Source organism: Mastigoproctus giganteus, chromosome 4 (assembly GCF_048544385.1).
Source record: "Mastigoproctus giganteus isolate SK-2022 chromosome 4, ASM4854438v1, whole genome shotgun sequence".
In the NCBI taxonomy this organism is placed as follows: Eukaryota; Metazoa; Arthropoda; class Arachnida; order Uropygi; family Thelyphonidae; genus Mastigoproctus; species Mastigoproctus giganteus.
This window is the reverse complement of record NC_143578.1, coordinates 200,379,026-200,403,658: the sequence shown is the minus strand read 5'-3', so window position 1 is coordinate 200,403,658 and position 24,633 is coordinate 200,379,026. Positions and strand designations below refer to the sequence as shown.

The 24,633-nt window shown below is 38.6% G+C and overlaps 1 protein-coding gene across 1 annotated transcript in view; it reads left to right on the top strand.

The window, feature by feature from the left end:
- The first annotated feature begins 443 nt into the window (after positions 1-443).
- cm (AP-3 complex subunit carmine) overlaps positions 444-24,633 on the top strand; it is a 136,772-nt gene continuing 112,582 nt past the window's right edge. Inside the window, exon 1 of the mRNA XM_090371985.1 lies at positions 444-580. Coding sequence (XP_090228111.1) covers positions 546-580 — 35 coding nt within the window. The 5' untranslated portion in view covers positions 444-545. The remainder of the gene's footprint in view (positions 581-24,633) is intronic.

Sequence of the window (24,633 nt, the reverse complement as noted above, 5' to 3'; positions counted from 1 at the left end):
CACATGGGGAAGGATTACCCAGTACAGTAGCGTGCGCCGGTTACAGTACCGCCTTCCAGTATCTGCAGTTGTGTACGTTCATCCGAGATAAAGCCTTCATAGACGAGAACACCTCGACCGCCATATCGATCCCTTTCAGTGATGTTTGCGGGGTGATACTGTGTGCCAACCTCTCACCAGATTAGCTGACGTCCAGAATCGCTGCTGAGACTGAATCTACTCTCATCAGTAAAGAGTACCTTAAGTAAAGATTTTGTGGTTGTAACCTTTAGAAATAGTGTTGGTCCTTAAGTTTTGCACACCAGTTTATTTAAACTGTTTCGTTATGAAGCTTACCTCACATTCAGTTGTCTGCTATTAACTGTTTTCAGTTGGATTAAAATAAATAACAATATCTGACAACGGGTTCGTTATCACAGGGGGCGCAATAGGAATGCCACATGATGGTTTTATCGGCTGCAATGACTGAAGTTGAATAGCAGTCGACTATATAAATTTAATATTTATTTTATTTACATATTTAGTAGTTATATGTAATACACACCATGATTCATAGTCTTTTCATCATAAACACTTCAGGGTAAGAACATATATGTTGTGTCTGGTTTATTTTCGGGTAAATGTGGGAGTCAGCGTGCAGATATGTTTATTTTTGTAGCACAGCATATGTATTCGGTTATTATTTTAGTTCTTATTGTTGTTGGCTAAAAATTTGAGATTCATTATCACGTAGAATTAATACACATGGAAGGATTATACATAGTTCAGTCTGGGGTAAAAAAGGATTATACATATTTTCTCACACTTCTGTGGAGATCAATATTTTTGAAAAATTTCATTATGTAATGCTACATAACATGAATCCAAAACATGTTGGTTTCTGTGATCGTCATAGTTTGCAAGATTGTGTTTAAAGATGTGCTTTACTTGTTAGCATATGATGAGAGGTTTGTATCTTTTAGGCAGGTATACATTAGAGATTGTCGGAGCAATATGACCCTAGTTGCTAATGCTCCTATAAACCAAATAACAAACAACATTAGAGATTGTATTGTATTTTATTCTTGAAGTCGTTACGAGTGTTTAACCCTTCGGCACATGCGTACCTTTTTCACACACATTACGTATAGTCGCTCGCCGAGTCAAACTATATCTGTTGTTAAAAGTTAATAACGAGGGCGTACTTGTCAGACAAATTTAACCACAAAATCATTTTGTAGTAAACGTTTTTGTTGACTAAGAAAGTCATTTGACATTTTCGTGGAAATGTCAAATGACTTTTCCGGAAATATGCTTATCGCCCAATCTACTTGTAAACTACTAGAGAAATACATTTATATGCATTGTTCTTTGTATAAAGTTAAACCAAAGTTGTCTCAAAACAAAAATGCAATTTTGTAGTTAATGTTGTCTGACACCAAGTAAGCCATCGCTAAGGATATTTTGTTTCCTTAATTTCATATTTTTCATTCATTTTGTAATTTAACCATGTTTAATACAAGGTATAATCAAAAAAAAGTTTAGGGACTGTCTTTGTATCTTGAAATTGCAGCATGGCAACTTGTCTGTGCAGCAATGTATTTATCACCTGTTGTTTATCTGCAGTCAGCTTGAATTAGTGCTCAGTGTATAGAAGGTGCTTTATGTGTTTCATTGCATTTTAAAATGATTATTTTACTGAACAAAGAATTTGTATAAAATTTAGTTTCAAATTACAGTAAAATGCAATAGAAACCCACAAAATGTTAAAAATAGCTATTGGAGAAGATACTGTGCATCATTTTGAAGACTTTTCACTCGCTCACAAAGTTTAAAGAGAAATTCTTGTCCACTGAGGGTGATCCTTGCTCTGGCCACCCTTCCACTTCAAAAACAAATGATTCAGTCACTTGTATTTGAGATCTGATCAAGGGTCAGATCTCAAACACAGTGATGCAGATAATTAAACATCCTTTAAATATCTGCAAAGTTGCTAGTGAAATTGGTATTTTTCACAGAACATTTTAATCAATTTTGGTACAAGATTTGGTTATATGAGATGTTTCCACCAAATTTATGCCTTGCAACCTCATTGCATCATCAGTGAGATTGCACATCAGGATCTTTGTCAGTGTGTTGCTGCTGACCCACACTTGGTTTCTTCCATCATTATTGGTCAAAAAATCATGGGTGTGATTTGTCACCAATAATTCAATGATCATAATTATTGACTCACAGGGCTTTGTTCATTAACCTGAATGGTCAAACAGTGAACAAGAAATATAGTAGAATGCCAGTTATCCAGAGCTTGGTTATCTTTGAAGCTGGATTAACTGTGATCGCAGATATTATATATTTTTTAGCAATTATTAAAAAAAAATGCATAATTAAAGGAGCTTATTAGAGATTTTCTAACAAAATAACTTTTTAAAAAATATTTAGTTCTTTATATGTTTTGGAATGTGACTATTTTCATTTGTTTACATGATATAGTGTTATTTTCGTTTTTGCATTAAATACATATCTACAACAATCCGAATAAAATATACACACTGTAATTTTGAATTAGCCATGCTTTTCAATTACCTGGGTTCTAAAAAAAAAAGAAAGGTAAAGTGCAGCCATTATCAACCCACTGCAGGATGGAAGCCTCCTCAACAATTCATGCTGAGGGAGGAAAATGGACCATAATCTGCCACGCTGGTCCAGTGCGGGTTGACAGATCAACTGTATTCAGCAGTCAGGGGCTTGAACCCCGGCCTACTCAAAGAGCGTGTGCTACTGCACTCCCGCTCCTGACCACTCGGCTACGGAGGCCTTCCCTGGGTTCTAGCTTAACCCAATTATCATGGATAATAAGTACTCTACTGTATTACAAAACAGTTCTATGGCAATTGTTCAATCCTGTTTAGAGAAAATGACCAGAAAAATGGGATTTAGTGAACAGGCATGTGTTATGGCAGTACCCTTGCATGCTCTGCACTTTCCATTTGAGAATTCCTTGCAAAGCACTTCACTGGATTTAGCTCCTTGTCAATTATTTTTTCCTCAAAGCTCAAAGCATTGTTGAAAGATTAGAGATATGTCACGACTGTGAAAATCAATCAGAACATGACAAAGAAAATATCAACAATTTCAAAAGAAGCCAAACAGGAATGCTTCCAGAACTTGCAGAAGTATTGAAGTAGGCAAGTGTTAAGAAGACTACTTCAGAGGAGATCCATCCAAAGAGATGTTAAGTTTTATCATTTTCCAAATATTAGTTGTTCCTGAACTTTTAGATCACACCTCGTGATACCTCCAATTAGAGAATGGAGTCATTAGTTGATGATGGCAGTGATCTCCATCATCCACTCCCATTGTAATTTCAGAGTAATTGTTAATTACATTGAAATTCCAAAGTAATTTGTAATTTCAGAGAACATGCTTATTTTGATATCAGTGTTGGTAGAATGATGAAAAGAAGCAATCTTGCTGGCACTTTACAATCATCACTTTACAATCTGTTTCTTAAAAGTATCTATCCAGCTCTTGAGCCTATTTTGCATGTACTCGTATATATATGTTTTACATATATGGTAGTTTGTGGAGTATGTACATGCGTTTTTATGTATGGGTTCTATGGATACGTTGCTTTATATATATATATATATATATATATATATATATATAATGTTGCTTTTCAAAGTCATTTCACATAACATGTCCAATTATGCAAATATTCTCTAGAAATTTTCAAGTAGACGTTGCCTTATTGTATTTGTATTTTTGTTATTATAGACATTTTATAACAGATGACACTAAGAAGGCAGCTTTGAAAATTAGAATAAGAACTCATATTTGTTATTTAGCATCAGCCAAAAAAAAAAAAAAATTCCCATTTCACCCATCCATTTGCTCTAAACGTTTGTCCAGTTCTTCCTTGAATTTATATAAGCTAACAACTTCCACAACGACAGATGAAAGTTTGTTCCAGCAATCAACTACCCACTGGCTAAAGGAAAATTTCCACACATCTATTCTGCGATTGTGTTTCCCCAATTTGAATTTATTCCCCCTCAGGTTCGTAATCTGAGCAAGTGGAAGAATCCCATCAGCATTGAGCCTGCTCAAATCATCCAAGGCTTATGCACCTCAATCAGATCACGTTGCAGGTGTCTAGTTTCTAGATGCTGCAATTTGCAGAACTTAAAAGAGGACCCCTTCGTTCCCCTCACCAATCTCATTGCCATTCTCTGTACACATTCTAGCAACTCTACATCCTTTCTAAAATGAGGCCTCCAGACCTGTATGCAGTACTCAAGGTGTGATCTGACCATTGATTTGACAAAGGAATAATCACCTCCTTATCCCTACTAGCAAAATTCCTGTACATCATTGACAAGATCCCATAACCTGCTTTGGCAAGATGTCTGCAGTGCTCAAAAAAACTTCATATCTGACTGCACAATTACCCCCAGGTCTTCTTTATTTGCTACCACCCTGTAAAAATCATTATGGGAATCCAATGCAACACTGAGTGTAGTACCACACAGTTGGTACATTTCTCTGGGTTTACTTCTACCCATTATACATGATACATGATAGTAGTGAATTCAAGCTGGGGGCCTCACTTTAAAACCTAACTCCTCACAAACAACTATATAAAAAACAGTCTAGTTATAGTTGCAAAAAAAATACTTATTTTTAAATATTAAATTCATAATATAAAAACTAGAGTCCCTGAAAAATTTTTGAGGCCTCCCGTCTCCATTTGAAATATTGTTTTATTGCATGGTCGTAACCGATCGAAGTTAACTGTCGTTTGTACGCACACGTAACGACTGAGAGTTTAGTTACCATTAGAATTTGGTTAGTATTTGTATAGCAGTATATGAGTACATATACCTAATTATATGGTTAAAGTAGCTGTCTGAATTGGTAAGAATATATTTTTCAATAAATTTATTATTGTTATTTTAACCAAACTAAGATTTTTTTTTTTTACAGAAAAATACTATTCTTTCTCCTTTTATATTTTTTAGTTTTTAACGTAATTATTTTTAATTTGAATTGGTTTCTTGATCTTTTCGTGTAATTTTTATAGTGAGTACTAAATTCTTGAGTTTTTAGATCTATACTTATTTCTTTATAGTATGTAAAAGTAATTATATGTAACATATAAAGAAATAAATATAGATCTAAATCTCAAGAATTCAGTACTCATTATAAAAATTATTTTTAATATTTTGGATTTAATAAATATTTATTTCGCTTTTAATAGTATAACACACGTAACGATGCCAAGAAAGTTTGAATACGGAGCTACTAAAAGAAAACGACTCAGAGAAAAGGCAAAACAGCTAAATAGTCTAAAGGGGCAATTTTTTCTTTCTTACGTCCTTCTGAAAATGAAGAATTTCATAGAACTGAAGATGTACCTCAAATTACTCGAAATCAAAGTGAAACATTGTTATCAGTATCAGGAGATGAAAATTAACAACATCAAAATAATGTGCACAATATAGAAGTAAAAGTAGTAAATGAAAGAAATCAACAGAATTTTGAAGAAAATTTTCAATCGGAGTCTGTACTTACCAGAAAGCAAGTTGTCTCTTATCCTATTGATATAGCTGTGTGGCCAATATAATTGTAATTGTTGTGTGGCCAAAATAGTATTGTTGAAAAATTTATCGAGCATATTTTAATAAATACGCCTCAGAATGTTGGTAAAATCAAAAATTAAAAAAAAAAAAGAATACACAATAGAATATATGTCAGAAATGTAAATGAATCACATTTTTACTGTAAAAACACAAATGGTACAAAGGAGAAACGAGAGTGGCTAATTTTTTCAGAAACGAGCAAATCAGTTTATTGCTTTGTTGGCGCCTCCGTAGCCAGGAGCAGCAGTGCATAGCACATGCTTCTTGATTAGACTGGGGTTCGAGCCTGTGACCACCAAATATGGAGGATGCGGAAAGGTCAGGGATTGACCACCGCATATACCAGAGCAATATGGCCTTAGTTGCTAATGCTCCTAAAAACCAAATAGCAAACAAACAAACAACTGCTTTGTTTGCAAATTGTTTTCTAAGTCAAATAATAACTTAATGAAGAGTTTTATTGACTGGAGAAATATAATGCAAACTTATGTAATCACAAGCGTTCTACTGAGCACATACGAGCGATGTGCACATATCGCAAAAGAAAGTCAAGTTCTTCAAATAGTCGTATTGATTCTGATTGATGAAACAAATACGATCTGAAGAAAATTATTGGAGAGAGGTTTTAAAAAGAATAATACCTACCATTAAGTTACTGAGTAAATTAGGACTATCGTTTAGAGGCAATACAAATTATATTTTTTCTGATTCTTGAGGAAATTATTTATTGTGTCTACATTATTTAAGTGAATTTGATGATTTTTTAAAACATCACATTAAACTGTATGCCAACTGTGGTTCTGGCAGATCAAATTATCTTTCTTACCACACGTGTGATGAATTCATAGAGTTAATAGCTAATAAAACAAGAGAAATATTAATATCAGAAATTAAGGAAGCTGCTTATTTTGCGATAATACTCAACTCCACACCAGACGTTGCCCATATTGACCAACTAGCTATTATAATTAGGTATGTTCAGCAAATTCTGACATTAGAGAAACATTTATTGGGTTCATCAGTATTACACAACATAATTCATTATATTTAGAAGAGATAGTATTAAAAAAATTAGAAGAATTATCTTTGGATGTAAAAATGTGCAGAGGGCAAAGCTATGATAATGCTGCCAATATGAAAGGTGTATACAGGTTTACAAGCTAGGCTGAAAAAACATAGTCCCTCTGCACATTACATACCATGCTCTAGTCATTCCTTAAATTTAATTGGCAACTATGCCGTGGAATCACGTCTGGAAGCAGTGCAATATTTTTGTTTTGTTCAAAATGTATGTAATTACTTTTCATCTTCAACAAGAAGATGAGACATACTCCTTAAACATTTAGAAAAAAAATCTTTAACAGTTAAAAGACTAAGTGAAACGAGGTGGTCCGCAAGAGCTGACACTATATTGGCATTGAAACGTGAATATAAACAAATTAAGGAGGCATTACTTGAACTATCCATTTCTCCTTATGAAAAACCTATTTCTAAATTAGAGAGCTCATCACTGGCTGAAAATTTTGACAATTTAGAAACAGCTATTTTAACAATTGTGTGGGACAAAATTTTACAATGAATAAATGTGACCAGTAAATCTCTACAAGATCCCGATATGGATTTGCTATTAGCTAATAGTTTGTTACAGTCTTTAGTTGGGTTTATTTTAGATATAAGAAATAGTTTTGTTGCTTTAAATGAAGAAGCAAATTTATTAACAGATGAGACACAATTTAAAGATGGGAAGAAAAGAATGAAAAAACGGAAAAAAATATGTGTGATGAAGTTTCACAATCCGACGATAACATTATGTTACATGCAAAAGAAATTTTCATTGTTAATACTTTTAATGTCATTTGCGATAAGCTAATTTTGGAAATTAACGAAAGCATGAAAAGCTATTTAGACATATTAGATATGTTTGACGTATTTTTAAAGAATGATATAGATCAAGACAAGTACGTGACTAGTATTAACAAAATTTTGAAACTTATAGGACTGATATTGACTTGGAAAAATTTATTGACGAAGTTAGGCAATTTTTAATAATGATGAAAGAAGAAAATGTTTTAATTAAAAACGTACAAATTTATGAACGAAGGGGTTAAGGTCTACCTTCCCGAATGTAGAAACTATTTTAAAAATATTTTTGACTATGCCTATTTGAAATGCAAGTGCTGAATGCTCATTTTCGGTGTTGAAACAAATTTAAAAATTATTTAAGAAGCAACTTGCACCAAAATAAAACAAGTGACCTATCGTCGTTATTCATTGAATCAGATGCAATGGACTCAATTACTTATGATGATATCATAGATATATTTGCTAAGACCAAAGCCAGAAAAAAAAACTTTTAGTTATTCTTTTTTTAATTTAATACATATATACTTATGTATGTATAATACTTTATTTTTAATACATATATACCAATGCTGTGTTATTTTTATTTTATTAAAATGAGTTTTTATAGAAATGTCGACTTTTATTTTCAATAAATTAAAAAAATATATTTATGAATTTGATTAACTGAAATAAATGTTTGAAGCATTTTTTTTTTTTTTTTTTACTTTGTACTGACTTGACCTGACCTGACCTGACCTTTTGGGGCCTCATAATTGTGTTGCACCTAGGGCCTCCAAAAGTGTAAATGCAGCCCTGCAGGATTTTTTTTTTTTTTTGATACTGTTGCACATGGGAAAACTACTATACAAATTGGAGCAGTATGGCATTAAGGGCAGGTTGCTACAGTGGATAAAAAGATGGTTGAGTGGGAGAAGACAGAGTGGTAATTACTTCATGGACTAATAGTAGTAGCAGTAGAGGCATGTGATGCAATAAAGCAAGCATATGAGCTTATGTAGAATCAGCCAAAAAAAAAAAAAAATTTTCACGTATCCCTTCCCTCTAAATGTTTGTCCAATTCTTCCTTGAATTTATTTAAGCTATCAATTTCCACATGGACAGATGGAAGTTTATTCTAGCAATCAACTAACCGCTAGCTAAAGGCAAATTTCCGCACATCTATTCTATAACTGTCTTTCCTCAATTTGAATGTATGCCCCCTCAGGTTTGTAATCTGAGCAAGCAGAAGAATCCCATCAGAATTCAGGATGTTCAACCTATTCAAGGCCTTATACACCTCAATCAGATCACCTCGCAGGTGCGCAGTCTCCGGACACTGCGATTTGCAGAGCTTAAGCCTTTCTTGGTAAGAGACCCTTTCGTTCCCCTCACCAACCTTGTTGCCCTTCTCTGTACACGACCAAGCAACTCTACATCCTTCCTAAAATTAGGCTGCCAGACCTGTATGCAGTACTCGCGCATTGCCTTATACAATGGGATAATCACCCAAATACAGAGGGATACCTTATTAGCAAAATTCCTGTATATCACTGACAATATCCATGACCTGCTCTGTCAGCCTGTCTGCATTGCTCAGAAAACTTCATATCTGACTGCACAATTACTCCCAGGCCTTTTTCATTTTTTACTACCCTAAGTACTATAGTACCACACAGTTGGTACACTTCTCTGGGGTTAATGCTACCCATATGCAGTACTTTGCATTTGTCAATGTTAAACTTCAGTTGCCACTTCTCAGCCCATCTGCCCAACTTTTCAAGATTTTGTTGAAAAGTTGGGCACTGTCATTAACAACCCTGCCATCCTTTGTATCATCAGAATACTTGGACATTAAGCCTGATATCTTCATCAATATCATTGATAAATATACAAAACAACAGTGGGCCCAATGCCAAACCCTGGTAGGGACTCCACTAATAACATTATTCCGTAAAGAGCAGTGTCGATTAATTACCACTCTCTGTCTTTTCACACTCAACCACTCTTTTATCTATTGTAGCAACCTGCCCTTAATGCCATACTGCTCCAATTTGTACAGTAGTTTTCCCATGTGCAATGTTATCAAATGCTTTCCTGAAATCCAAGTATATGATATCAAAATTAATTTTTGCATCCATTTCCCTTGTAACCATATAATAGTATCCAATCAAATTGGTCAGACAAGACTTCCCATTAACAAACCCATGCTGTCTGAATTATTACTGCCATCTTGTATAGATGATCTTGTAATGCTTCTTTAACCAGTGACCCCATTATTTTCCCTGGAACAGAAGTTAAACTAACAGGTCTGTAATTACTCGTTTCACTCTTTGATCTCCCTTTGTGAATTGGAGTCACATTTGCACATCTCCAGTCCATGGGTACCTCCCCAACTCTCATAATTATGGCTAAGAGTTTGCTTACCTCCTTTAATATAACTGGATAGATCCCATCCATCCCAGGTGCCTTTCTTATATTTAACTTCTACAATTTTCCCTCCACTTTGCTCTCAGTTATTTCAAAATCATTAAGCTCCTTGTCAGAGTTTAATAAGCTTCTGTGTGCCACTTCTCTACAGAATTCCTCATGTGTGAATATAGATGCAAAATACTCAGTTTGTCAGCTATCTGAGCAGGATCATCAACAGTCGAACCATTGATATCAAGTGGACCAATCTGATTCATTTCCTTCCTTCTAGAGTTTATTTAAGGAAAGAAGTCCTTGCTGTTTTTCTTAACATCCTTTGTCAAAGTTTTTCCATAATCTGCCTTCGCTTGCCTAACCTCCTTTGTGACTTGATTACAGACTAGCATATATCTGCCATGGGCTTTTGTGTAACCTGATAATTTATATGCATCGCATGCATTTTTCTTCACTGCCACGAGTCTCATTTGTTCATCTGACCTCCATTAAGCCTAAACCTTGATCATAGGGCTTACAATACCGAGATCCTGGGATCCCGGTCATTTTTTTCCTGTTTTCAAATACCGGTATTGATACAAAAAATATTGGTTTTTCAGTACTAATTTAAAAAAAAATAGTTTATAATTTAATCACATAAAGGTTATAAAATCATCTTTATGTGATTATGACGTCCTTATCTCTACTAGCAAATGTTCGATAACGCATCGATAGTAGTAGTAGTAGTGGCATGTGATGCAAGAAAGCAAGTGTATGAGCTTATGCAGCATCAGCCAAAAAAAAAACACCATTCCCTCCAAATGCCTGTCCAGTTCCTCCTTAAATTTATTCAACCTATCAACTTCCACAACGACAGATGGAAGTTTGTTCCAGCAATTAACCACCCTCTGGCTAAAGTCAAATTTCCGCACATCTATTCTATATCTGTCCTTTCTTAATTTGAATTTATGCCCCCTTAGGTTCGTAATCTGAACAAGTGGAAGGATCCCATCAGAATTCAGCGTGCTCAACCCATTCAAGGCCTTATACACCTCAATCAGATCACCAAGCAGGTGCCTAGTCTCCAGCCACTTCAATTTGCAGAACTTAAGACTCTCTTGGTAAGAGGATCCCTTCATTCCCCTCACCAATCTTGTTGCCCTTCTCTGTACACGCTCAAGCAAATCGACATCCTTCCTAAAATGAGGCCTCCAGACTTGTATGCAGTACTCAAGGCGTGGCCTGACCATTGCCTTATACAGAGGGACAATCACCTCCTTTTCCCTGCTAGCAAAATTCCTATATATCATTGACAAAACACCATGACCTACCCTGGCAGCCTGTCTGCATTGCTTAGAAAACTTCATATCTGACTGCACAATTACTCCCAGGTGTTTTTCATTTTCTACCACCTTAAGTGTAGTACCACACAGTAGGTACGTTTCTCTGGGGTTACTTCTACCCATATGCAGTAATTTGCATTTGTCAAGGTTAAACTTCAGTTGCCACTTCTTAGCCCATCTGCCCAAATTATCTAGATCCTGTTGCAGTAGCACACTGCCATTACTGTCATTAACAACTCTGCCAACCTTTGTATCATCTGCAAACTTCGACATTAAACCTGATATACCTTCATCAATATCATTGATAAATATACAAAACAGTGGACCCAACACCGAACCCTGTGGGACTCCACTAATAATAATTATAGCCTGCTCCAATTTATGACGTAACCGCTCATGTGGGACTGAGTCAAATGCTTTGCTGATATATAAATAAACAATGTCGAAATTATTCTCTAAATCCAGCTCACGAGTGACCAGTCAGAAAGACTAACCAGATTTGTTAAACATTATTTTTCCTTTACAAAACCATGCTGTGTATCCTACAGAATTCCATTTCTATCTAAATGATCCTGAATTCCACCCTTGATCATTGCATCCATGATTTTCCCTACTATTGAAGTTACTGGCCAGTCGGTAATTTCCCGTTACACTCCTAGAATCGCCTTTATGTTCTAATTTACACCAATCCAACGGAGTCTCTCCTGAGTCCAGTGATGCTCTTATAACTAGCCTTAATGGTTCAATGCACTCACTTGCCGTCTCCTTTAAGATTATAGGGTATATGCCATCAACCGTAGCAGCCTTACTCGCCTGTGGGTGCAAACATCTTCTCATTAAATCAACATGTGAAATTTAAACATCATTAATTACATTTTTTCAACTTCACTCTCATAATTTCTCATTGACATGACGGTTTTTCTTCTGTAAATATCGATGCAAAGTAACTGTCGAGTTTATCTGCAACATCAGTTGGGGTATCTAATACTATCCCACACAATTGCATATGCATCTGATCTGATTTGTCCTCTTCTTTGCATTTATATATGTGAAGAATTCCTTAACTGCATTCTTTGCTCTTTATTCCTTATCCCCACTCTTTGCTCTCTCCCAGACTCAGTAAAGATACTATAGTGAAAATTATACTTCACTTAATAAAACGTCTTTCTCCTTCAGAAAATGATGAACATAATTCAACCATGGAAAACCAACATGGAACAGAACATCAGTGTTCTGCAAATTCTTTCCAAAATAAGAAATTGCCTGACTCGAATGAGATTTTAAAAGATGAACTTGAGTCGGAAATTAATGAAATACTTAACTATTTTTGCTAGAAAATATGGACTGAGATCATCTACGATTATCTTAGTACAATAGTACCAGAATAGAATCCGAAAGGGCGTTTTCTGCTGCTAATCAAATATGTACCAAAATTAGATTCATTTTAAATGATCATACTATCGATTGCTTATGTTTCTTAAGAGCTCACTTTATTCGGACAGGTATTGTGGATGCTTAAACATAACTAAACTTTGCAGTAACAATATGTATTTTTTTGTTTTTAGAATAACTGTATTTTTAATGATTTTTTTCAGAATATTTATTGAAAACTTGAATTCAAGTAATTATAGTACAGTATTTGTTTTTTCCTTACTTTATTGCACCTAACTGTCATCAAAATTTATTGAGAGGAACGTTTGTTTTTGGAATACCGGTATTAATACTGGTATTCTGGTTTCATAAATTAAAAATACTGAAATACCGGTTTTAAGATTTTGACTTGTATTGTAAGCCCTACTTGAACAGTATTTCTTAATTGGTATGAAAAGCCTAGTAGCTTCCACGATTAATTCCTTGAATGCTTTCAATGTAGAATTTGCAGTTGGTAACATCAGTTAGTCCCGCTGTATAAAATTTAAAAACTGTTTGAGACCACTGTAGCCACCTTTATGGAAGCAAAAACCCTTCCCTTTATGCCTGATGATAATTATATCTTTAAGTAAATCCCACATCAGTACCCTGTGATCACTGCCACCTAGTGGTTCCTTTATCTACAAATTCTTAATGAACAAATAATCACTGCTGATAACCAGATCAAAAGTTTTGCTAGTGTGCGAGTGACCAATCCACAAGTTCCATTTAATATCTGGGAAGGTAAAATCCCCCATTATTAGACATTCTCATTTGGCTCACTCTAGTTCTCTGTACAAGTTTTGTTTGTACTCATTAGAGTCATTAGGCCTATAACACACTCCTGCTCTCATTGCTTTCCCAGTGCTTATATCACACCAAACTGACTCAACATTGCACTGTCCATCTATGTCAACTGGATGCACTTCTTTAGATTTTGTATGTATCTTATCTAACAGCATAACCCCTCCTCCATTCCTGTCCTGTCTATCCTTTCTGTACACATTGTATTCCCCAAATTCGAATTCTGCACTGCTTATATCCGTGTGGCACCACGTCTCTGATATCCCAACAATATCTGCTTTTGATGCCTTGAGCAGCACTTCAAATTCATCAAATTTATTTACTATACTCCTAGCATTTGTATACATGCAAGTATACATACACCTATCCTTACTCTTAGTTACCCTAACACAACCCATTTATTTACCTGTCCCATGATGATTCCCAGCAGCCCTTGAAATCCCCAGTACCTCGCTTTGCAGGCTGCTGGTCATTCAAATAGAAGCAGTGCAAGAATCATTTTCACCTCTTCCTGTGGCTACCGTTAATCTATTAATCTGTGATTCCCCCCCCCCCCCAAGCTAGCTGTTTTCTGACCCACATAACACTGCCTCGATAGCATCAGCAAATATTCTTGCACCCTGTTTAATTAAGTGCATCCCATCCCTGTAGAAACAACCTCTCCTGTTAACAAGCACAGACAGCGCTGAGAAAAATTCTACCCCATGAGCCTTGCACAATCTCTCAAGGGCCGAATTGATTGAAGATTCTCATCTTATACTTCCTCTTATCATGTCTGGGCAGAATTGCAGACACTTTCAAATTTAATCCTAACTCACGACTTTTTTTCAACATTGTCCTGTACTCGTTAAGAAAGTCCGCAGATCTCCTACTCTTAATGTCATTAGTGCCAACGTGTACAACAATATCATCCTTTGTGCCCTTAAAAGATGATATCTGCTCTACAATGTCATCAACTTTTGCCCCTGTCAGACCTACCCTGGTTCTATTTCACCTATCCTTTTTGCACAATATATTTCCCATCTCCCTGACAATAGAGTCACCAACAATAACTAGCTTTTGTGGGACCAGCACATTATGTCCTGAAATTTTGCTGCTGTGTTGCCTGATGATCAAGTGCAAGCTCTGGCATTGATGTGGACTGCTGAGAACTTGATTGGTCCCCCATTTAAGTCCTTCGAGGGCATCTACTCTGTCCTTCAAGCTCACATAATGGCCCATAACAAAGCTGAGTTGGTGCCTAACTTCCTCACACTGCTTACATCGAGCACATGCAAAGTCATCCCCTGCTTGGCAACATCATGTCTCATCCCAGGAAGGTCTGAAAACATTTCACAATTTGCACATTTCTTTAGGCTGTGATGCATTGGTGAATCACCCCCTTTGGTTCTCCTCTGAGTCAAGCACTCCCGCTACTTTGTGCACGTTGCTTTGTTGCTCTAGTCTGGGGCATGATTTCCGTTTAAATATGATTTGATTAATTAATGAAAATTAATAAGGTTAATAAATTTAATTGATTAATTTTCTGTACTATACTAAGCTAATGCAGTAATACGTATTCCATTATATAGTTTTATATTATACCTTAGCTATCAAATTCCAGATATACGTTATCAAGTTACGCTATACCGTAAAGATCACAATACTAAATTAGTTATATCCTTAGCTTAATACAAAAGATATATGCCTAAAAAGTGATTAAAACCTTCAAAATACTTATTTATTACAACGAAAACCCTACTCTTCTTCTACGCTACTGATTAGGCTACGATATTCCAGCCAAAACACTACTACGATAGTGGTAAGAGTAGCGAGTTGTAACTTACAAAGTCACTAGCTAAATTTTAAAAAAATATGCTAATGAATGCTACTAAGCCTATTTAATCTACAGTGGGGCCTTCACTTACTATGACATCGACATAATATATTCTCAGGAACCGATATACCTCCATACAATCTTTTATTTCAAGAACTGATGATATTTACAGGTACCGATAGCTTTCCGATATAGCTGGAACGATACATGGGTGGAAATTTTCAGAAGCGTGCCATGCGGAACATCACTTGTACGAGTGTTCTCATCCAATTAGCATATTTGTTATTGTTCACTAAACAGTCCCATGTGTTACAGTTCTTTGGAGAATTTTTTTGTTCTGTTTGATGAACTTGTTCAGTGTGTAAGCATTGTGTTTTTGTTAATCATACGTAATTACAGTAATTTAATTGTGGTTATTTTTGAATTTATTAATTAAATAAATTAAAGTTAAATAACAATGGCTCCTAATGCACAAGTTAAGAATAAAATTTCTATTAAAGTGAAGCAAGAGATAATAAAAAAAACATAAAGAAGGAGTAAAAATTGTGCATTAATATGCGAGTATGGTTTTCCTCACTCGACTCTTTTTACAATACTTAAACAAAATTATATCTAAAGTGTTAAAGTTAGTAATGATTCCACATTGGTACATAAGGGAAGAGACTTTATTGTGGAAATGGAAAGGCGTTTGTTGATATGGATTAGATAAAAGCAGATGAAGGGTGACAGTGCCTAGACAATTTATCTGTGAACATCCTGAGCAGATCTATGACTATCCGAAACTTAAAGCTCCATCAACCAGTGGCAGTGCTGTGCGCTTTGAGAACTTTAAAGCTAGCAGAGGCTGGTTTGAGCGCTTCAAAAAAAGGGTGAATATCAAAAGTGTTGAAAGGCATGGAGAGGCATCCAGTGCTGATAAAAAAAAAAAAAAAAAACCAGCTGAGGCCTTTAAAATTGAATTACAAGAGTTTTTTGATCAGGAGGGTTATCTTCCCCAGCAGGTTTTTAACGTTGACGAAACTGGTCTCTTCAGGAGAACGTACATCACTGAGGATAAGGTCAGTTTACCTGGCTATAAGCCTATGAAAGATAGGCCCACTCCTGTTGGGTGCCAGTGCCTCTGAATATGTCTAGCTGAAGCCTTTGCTTGTGTATTACTCTAACACCCCCCAGACTATTTAAACAACAAAAGGTCGACAAAGGCATGTTGGGTGTGTTTTGGCGTGGTAACAAGAAGGCCTGGGTTACAAGATATGTCTTTGATGAATGGGTGCTTGAAGTTTTCTGGCCTTCAGTGAAGGTTGATGAAGAGGATGTGGAGGATCTTATTGATGCTCATGGGCATGAGCTAACAACAGAGGAGCTACAAGAGTTAGAGAAAATTACGGAGAGTGACACTGGAGAGGAGGAGGAAGAAGACACTCAAAAAATGTCAGCTGAAGAGTTGAAGACTGTCATTTCTTGTTGGGAGTATTTAAGAGAAGTGGTAAAAAAACACCCCAACATTGAAAACACTGAACTCACAATGTGCAAAATGGAAGGCAAAGTCATTTCTTACTTCAGGAAGCTACAAAAAAAAGTTGTCAAAACAGTCCACTTTGGACAGTTTTTTTTTGCCAGTAGAGACAAAAGACACCTGACGCCAGATATAGTCCCACCACCACTACGCCACCATTGATTTCATCAGCTCTGCAATTCAACATCTAAGGTAAATGCTAATTTATTGTTTGTTTTTTTTTTCATTTTAAGATGTTTTATGACTTTATTAAATAATTTTTATAAAACACATTTTTTATGTAAAAATTAAGTATAACATGTAAGAAATACCTATTTTGTGTGTTGTTGGGGTTACCTGTCAAGAGTTTGGAACGAATTATAGGAAATAAATGTATTATTGGTTTCAACTTACAATATTTTCAAAATACAATGGGTTTTGTGGAACGAATTACTATCGGATGATAGGGCTCCACTGTATTTGTAAAACACAAATTAATATGCTAACTAATCAAAAAATACAACAGATATATGCCCAAAACCCTTCAAAATACTTATTTATTACAATTTAAACCTTACTATTCTTCTGAACTACTGGTTACACTTCATTATTCCTGCCACAGATATGGTTAGCAGTAATCCGAGTAACATCAACTGTGTGGCTACACTCAGAGTAGTGGAAAATGAAAAAGATCTGGGGGTAATTGGCCAGTCAGATATGACATTCTCTGAGTAGTGCAGACATGTTACCAGAACAGCTCATGGGGTTTTGTCAGTGATACAGAAACTTTGCTAGCAGGGATAAGGAGGTGATTATCTCTTTGTACAAGGCTATGGTTAGGCACATCGTGAGTATTGTATACAGGTCTGGAGGCCCTGCTTTTGGAAGGATATACCATATTTCCCCATGTATAAGACGCACCTTAATTTTGGGGCCCAAAATTTGAAAAAAAATGTATTACATAAAGTTATTGAATCCAAGTTTTATTCATAAAATTCATAAAACTCATCACTGTCAAAACTTCCATCCCTTAGCTTGTCCTCATCTGTGTCTGGTGATGAATCCTGTCTTCATATATTGCCTCGTCCTCAGTTCCATCTATGGCATTTGAAATGCCACACTTCTTAAATGATAGCCAATATGGCCGCTGTTATATGCAGTCACGTTTTTCAGCACCCCGAATATTGTGTCTAAATATGTGTTTTAAATGTATAATTATTCCAAGAAAAGTGTACTCGTCGATTGATTTTCATATGAAGACTCCTTAGGTGAGAAGACTTTATTAACTTACGGGGAAATTAGCAATTTATCAGTGTTTTCTATCTGTGTCCTTTGTTGTCAGACCGCATGGTCACCATGTGGCTGACATCAGGGCCATAGAGAGGCACCAAAATAAAGTGGTTGCCACGCTGGTAGATTGTGCTTGACTGGGGAGGTGTCCCATATTGTGCCAAGCCTGAGCTGCAAGAGTGCTCCACGAATTTGTGTGTTTACCGGTTTTCCTACCTTAGAAACATGTATTTTGTGATTCCCCCCCCCACCCTGCCATAAACTTTATATGGACAGAATCTATCTTGGAATTTACAACTTTAGCTGGGAAACAGACCTTGCCATCGGCTTCTACGTCCACGAATACCCCGAGAGGAAGTAGCTGTGTCCTTCTGCGACAAATTTGAAATTTGCTGTTCCCCCACCCCTCACGTGACTGTGGGGAATAGCCCAAATCTTCAACAGAGAGCTGTGCAGCTCCTAATAAACGCACTGACTTGTGTGACCCCTCAAAATTTTTCATTTTGTATCCCCTACAAGGATCCACCTACATAATTCCGTTAATTCGGAAACCCCGTTTTTCCGACCTGACCAATATGCCATTAGAAGATCTCACCCAAACGGAAGAGAACGGCGGGGAAGCACCCGAAACTATACTAAATGACGACCCAAGAGACGGCGGTGATGAACAGAAACCAGCCCCTCTCTCCAAAAAGCGAAACAAGAGGCTAACTGGCCCTAAACCAGAAAGGGAAACTAGGTCCCAATCTGACCCTGAAAGGAAGCAACAACAGCAACATAGTCAACAACTGGAAATTGTTGAAGAATGCTGCACCTTAGACCCAGCCTTGCCAGAAGGCGGTGCCTCCGTATCCAGGTGGGAAGGAGCAGCATTGTCGTAGCACACGCTTCTTGATTAGACTGGGGTTCGAGCCCGTCACCACCAAATACGGAGGATGCGGAAAGGTCAGCAAATGACCACCGCATATCCCCGGAGCAATATAGCCTTAGTTGCTAATGCTCCTAAAAACCAAATAACATAACAACAGCCAGAAGGCCTTGTGCCTGATCAGATGCTCGCATTCGGGCACTCACTCGAGGACCTCCTAAAGGAACAGAGCAATCGAGTGACTGCATGGCTCCGTGCCGACATAGTCTCCTTGTGGACAAATCTTGAGACTATTTTATACAAAACGCATGGAATATGAGAAAGTGAATGCTACACTGGAGGCATACCTACAAGGAGGGGCAAGGGAAATGCCACAGCTTGCCACTACCTATTCAGAGGTGCCGAGGAACAAAATCACAGCCACAGCTACAACTATAACCACCACTTATAAGCCTACTCTTAGGAAGACATTACTTCCAAAGCCACATCTTGTGGTTCTTAAACCCACTACAAATGACTCCCACAAAACCAGTGAAGAAGTAAAGAAAATAGTGGTCATCTCCCTGACTCAAGACTTCAGATCTGCCAAAATCAAATCCATTAGAAAGACGCGGAACACAGGGGTCATCATCGAAACTGCAACCAAGGATGATGCAAACCTCATTATAAACAACTCCAGGATCCCCATGCTCGGGCTCATAGCCGAACCGCCCAGACAGAAAGGCTCCTCTATTGTCATATTTGACATTGACGACTTCAGCCCTTCCTCCATATGTGAATAAGTGTACAGGCGCAACCTCCAACAGGCATTACCTGACAGAGATCCTACCAGCCTTATAATGCCAAAATTCCAAACAAAGAGCAGAAATCAAGGCTCTTCAAACTGGGTACTTGGACTGGCCCCTGAAGCCTGGAAAGAGATCACAAAACAGACAAGAATATACATAAATTGGAGCTCCCACTGGTACAAGGAACACATCGCGGTCCCGAAATATTTCCGGTGTTGCCGATTCGGGCACACCACGCACCCATCAAGAAGCAGCATGTGGACATTGTGCTGAGAAGGGGCACATCTTTGCAAACTGCCCAAACAAAGCAAACGATCCAGTTTGTGCAAATTGTAAGTGGCAGAAACTCCCTCACACACACACTAACTCAGAGACAGCAAATGCCCTGTCTACATAAAAGCAAAAGGTGCACAACAACTAAAGATCCACTATGGGGACTCTTCCTAAAAGATACAATGCAAGCTGCATTAAATTTCTCCAGCTAAATGCGCACCGGGCCATTGCAGTTGCGGGACAGGTTAGGCAAAAGGCAGAGGAAGAAAATCTTGACGTCATACTGCTACAAGAACCTTACACCTGCGCCGGGGCTGTACGGGGATACCCACTCAATTACAAGATTGTTCAGGTGGGTGGAGTGACCCCCTGGGTGGCTATAGTGGTGAGAAACTCTAATATAACAGTGACAAAGATCACCCATCTGTATTCTCCCTGCAACACAGTACTTGCAACATGTACTCACCGAGCTGCACGGAGCCAGGATACTTGTCTCCGCTGACTTGAACTGCCACTCACCTCTGTGGCACAGCGAGACCCCGGAACGCAGGGGGTCCAGAAATGGACAACATATGGAAGAGTTTTTGACCAACAGTGGCTTTGTTGTCCTAAACTGTCCCAATAATCTACCAACCTTCAGTTCAACCCTTTGGGAAGCCACCTTGGATGCCACCATAGCTACCAGATCTCTTGCCAGTCATATTGCAGCCTGGAAGGTTCAAGAGAACTGGACCACTTCCGACCACCGAGCTATCACATTTGACATGCAAAGATCACTCCACTGAGCCCCAATCATTAGTCTCAAATTAAACAGGTATGCAGTAGATAAAGTGAATTGGGAACGATTCAAAGAGGCTATCATCTTCAAAGCCAACAACCTACAAACCGACCAACTACTGGGCTGCACACCAGATCACCACCAACGTGCAATAACAAATGCCATAGCAAGTGCTGCAAACCAGACAATCAGGACAAGCACCCCACAGCCGGGAGCAGTCCTGTGGTGGTCACGAGAACTTGAAGTACTGAGACGGAAAATGAACCAAAAGAGACGAGCCTTCCAGAGAGCTGTACAGACCTGGCCCCCACCTAGGTGGAGTTTCTCAGGCAGCAGTACAGGGATGCCAGGAATACATATACCGTGATGATCAGGCAGCGAAAGAAGCTGTCATGGGAGCATCTGGTGTCTACTGTAGGCAACTCGGGTCCATGGAGCATAATATATCACATAACCATGAACAAACTGCCCAGAGTGGAGGTGACATCCTCCACAATTACCCCGCAAGGCACTATGACAAAAAATTGGCAAGATTCAATCAACAACATCCTAAATACCACCTTCAAACCACTAAACGGAAATGATACTCCTGAACAACAACTACTTTGTCTGGCCAACGAAGCTTACCAAACCACCCGAATGGAAGAGCCCTTCACTCACCATGAATTACAAACAGCCATAAGCAAATTAAAAAGCAAAAGAACTCCAGGTCCGGACATGCTGGAGCCGGAAATAGTAAAGAAAGTTGCCGAATATATCCCTGACCTCCTCCTAGACTTGTACAACCACTGCCTCAGCTCTGGCTGGTTCCCCTCAGACTGGAAGGTAGCCAGCGTGAAACTTATACTTAAAAACCCATCCAAACAGCCACAGATACCAGAATCATATCGACCAATAGCCCTACTTTCGGTGCTAAGCAAAGTATTTGAACAACTGCTCAAACAGAGGATAGTAGAACACTACAACACAGCAAATTTAACTGCAAACAACCAATTCGGCTTTAAACCTGGATGATCTACCCTTGACGCTCTGGAACGTATCCTGGACTTAGCAGAGAGTTGTGACCTAAAATATTTCCTCCTCATCTCAATTGATTTTGCGGGGCGTTCGATGCTCTATGGTGGCCGAGCATCCTTGCAAGACTCAGAGCAGCCGAATCGCCAATGAATCTCTGTGGCTGTATGCGGAGCTACTTAAGTAACAGAAGGATCTTAGTAGATGCTCCCTACTGTAGGGTGGAGCGCCGGGTCTGTCGGGGATGCCCCTAGGGCTCGGTACTGGGCCCCCTCCTATGGAACTGTGTACATGACGAGTTCCTCTTCAAGGATCTAGGGAACGTCAAATCACTGGCATTTACTGATGATCTCTCCCTGGTACTGGCCGCTAACTCTAGGGCTCAGATGGAGATCATCGCAAACGAAGCACTAACCACCCTCCGAGACTGGGCGGAGGGACATCACCTGACCATTTCGTCAACCAAGACGAAATCCATACTCCTTAAAGGCTTCCTGACCCCAACCAGACCGCCCCAAATTAGAATCAATGATAGAACCGTTAAGCTTGTCACTGAACTTAAATACCTTGGAATTATACTAGACAGAAACCGATTGTTTACCCCCACCTCAACTATATACAGACAAAGATCAAAAATTACGTAGCCATGCTTGCCAGGGTCACCCGCGGAGACTGGGGGCTGAAGAGGTGCACCCTTGCGCTCCTCTACAAGGCAGCCATCATCCCAGCAATTACATATGCCTCCGTGCCTGGTATCAAAAGGCCTCAACAGTGGTGAATCGTCGACGATTGGAAATAATACACAGATCAATCCTCCTAACCATCACCCGAGCATGCAATACAGTATCGACACATGCACTGAAAGTTATCAAGAATGCAGCAGCAACTCAGGCGTGGAAAAGCCACAACGTATCTAGACCTTACCACAGATCCGATAAATAACAGACAGGCAGAGAAGAAAAGACTGGAAACATACCTACAAACAATCTGGCAGCAACATTGGACTGACTCAACCAAAGATGAAATAACTCGAAAGTTTCTACCTAATCTCCAACAGGTCTACCCACAATATCCACAATGGTTAAACCCCGGACTCTACACTACTTACCTCCTCACAGGACATGGAGCGATTCGCAACAAACTGAACCTCCTTGGCATCACAGATAATCCCATGTGTGCATGTGGCTCTCTGGAGACATGGGACCACATAATGCATGAATGTGAGCACTATGAAGATCTACGTGGACACCTGATCACACAGATAAAATTCAACCCCAAAAACCAGGAGCATTATCTACTGGAGAATGAAGCAAATTACAAGCAATTCTCTAAATTTGCCCAGAGCCTCTACGACAGATGGCAAACCCTCCCATCGCCAGCAAACCCTCCCGTCGCCAGCAAACCCTGAGCAATCAGAACCAACATAGCTCACTGCTTGTACGACCACACCAAGCTGCACTGACCTGCAGAATAACCAGCACAACAAAAACAGGAGTCTCGAATCCCTATTTCCCCAAGTGACTGAATCCAAACATCCCGACTTTCACTCCCGGACAGGCCATAGGGCCCATGGAGAAACCACGACTACCAAAGACAAGTCCAACCTATAGCATGCAAATGACTGTACATACCCAGGTTGGGACCAAAGCACAGAAATGAACATGTAAAGACTGCCACTATGACGAGAACAGATCCCACAAACAGTTATTGTTATTTGGTTTTAGGAGCATTAGCAACTAAGGCCATATTGCTCCGGGATATGCGGTGGTCATTCCCTGACCTTTCCGCATCCTCTGTATTTGGTGGTGACGGGCTCGACCCACAAACAGTGATCGTAAAGATCTGACTCTTTTAACCCACAGCTGGGGCATTGCCCAATCTATAAAGACTAACGACCAAGCAGCTGTCGCGCTGCACAGACACCAAATGGACATGATTGGACCTTCAACCCTGATGAAAATCCTTCCCAACTGACACATGGACGGGACTCAGTTCAATGAGCGACTCTCACCAGAAGATGAAGAACCTGCACAGTCGTTGTAGGGACCTGACAAGAAAACCTGAACGAATTCCATTAGCCCTGGATGGTAGGCCACTGATGATAGACGACCACATCGCAGCCACAAGCGTTCACACCCTATTGGCTTTCTGGGTCAGCTCCCTTGTCTGGCCCACTATTACTCCCCTTCCCCAGTGGAGGAGGGAGACGGCTTGCCATATCCTGCAACCCCCACCACCCTTCTCTTTTTTCTGGTAGGGCATGCCCCACTGCAAGCTGGAGCTACCTTCCCTATCGGCTCCTTTTTTCTGACTATATCCCCCCAATCTTCAGTCTCTCTCTCTCTCTCTCTCTCTCTCCCCACTAATTATACGCAAGCGAAAGTCCCACACAATCCAAATTTAACCATCAAAATAAATTTTGCCCAAAACTCTCGGCTTCTCATTCTAGCACCTTCACCACGCAAACTAACCTATACCAATTGATGTGTATGTATATGTGCACTTTTTTTTTTTTTTATAGGTCCTAGCCACTGAAATCTAAGGAAATTAGGTGGCAGGACCTGCCAGAGTAAATAATTATAATACTGGTGTACTTGGTCTGCCTCCACGGGGTGAAAGTGGGGCAACATTGAGCCTCAGTAGGGGTCTAGCGGCTAAATGATCAGATGAACAACGGTACACGACACTACAGATAAACAATATCCATACACTTTTAAATCTCTGGCATTTCCAGCAAACTGGCACACCCATCACAATGTAAACAATGCGGAGATGGGAGAAACCCCTGGTGCCGTATGACCCTAAATACACTTTACACTTTTACTTCTTAAATGACTCGACAACGATCTTAATCTTGATATTATCCCAGAATCTTTTCACCCAGGTAC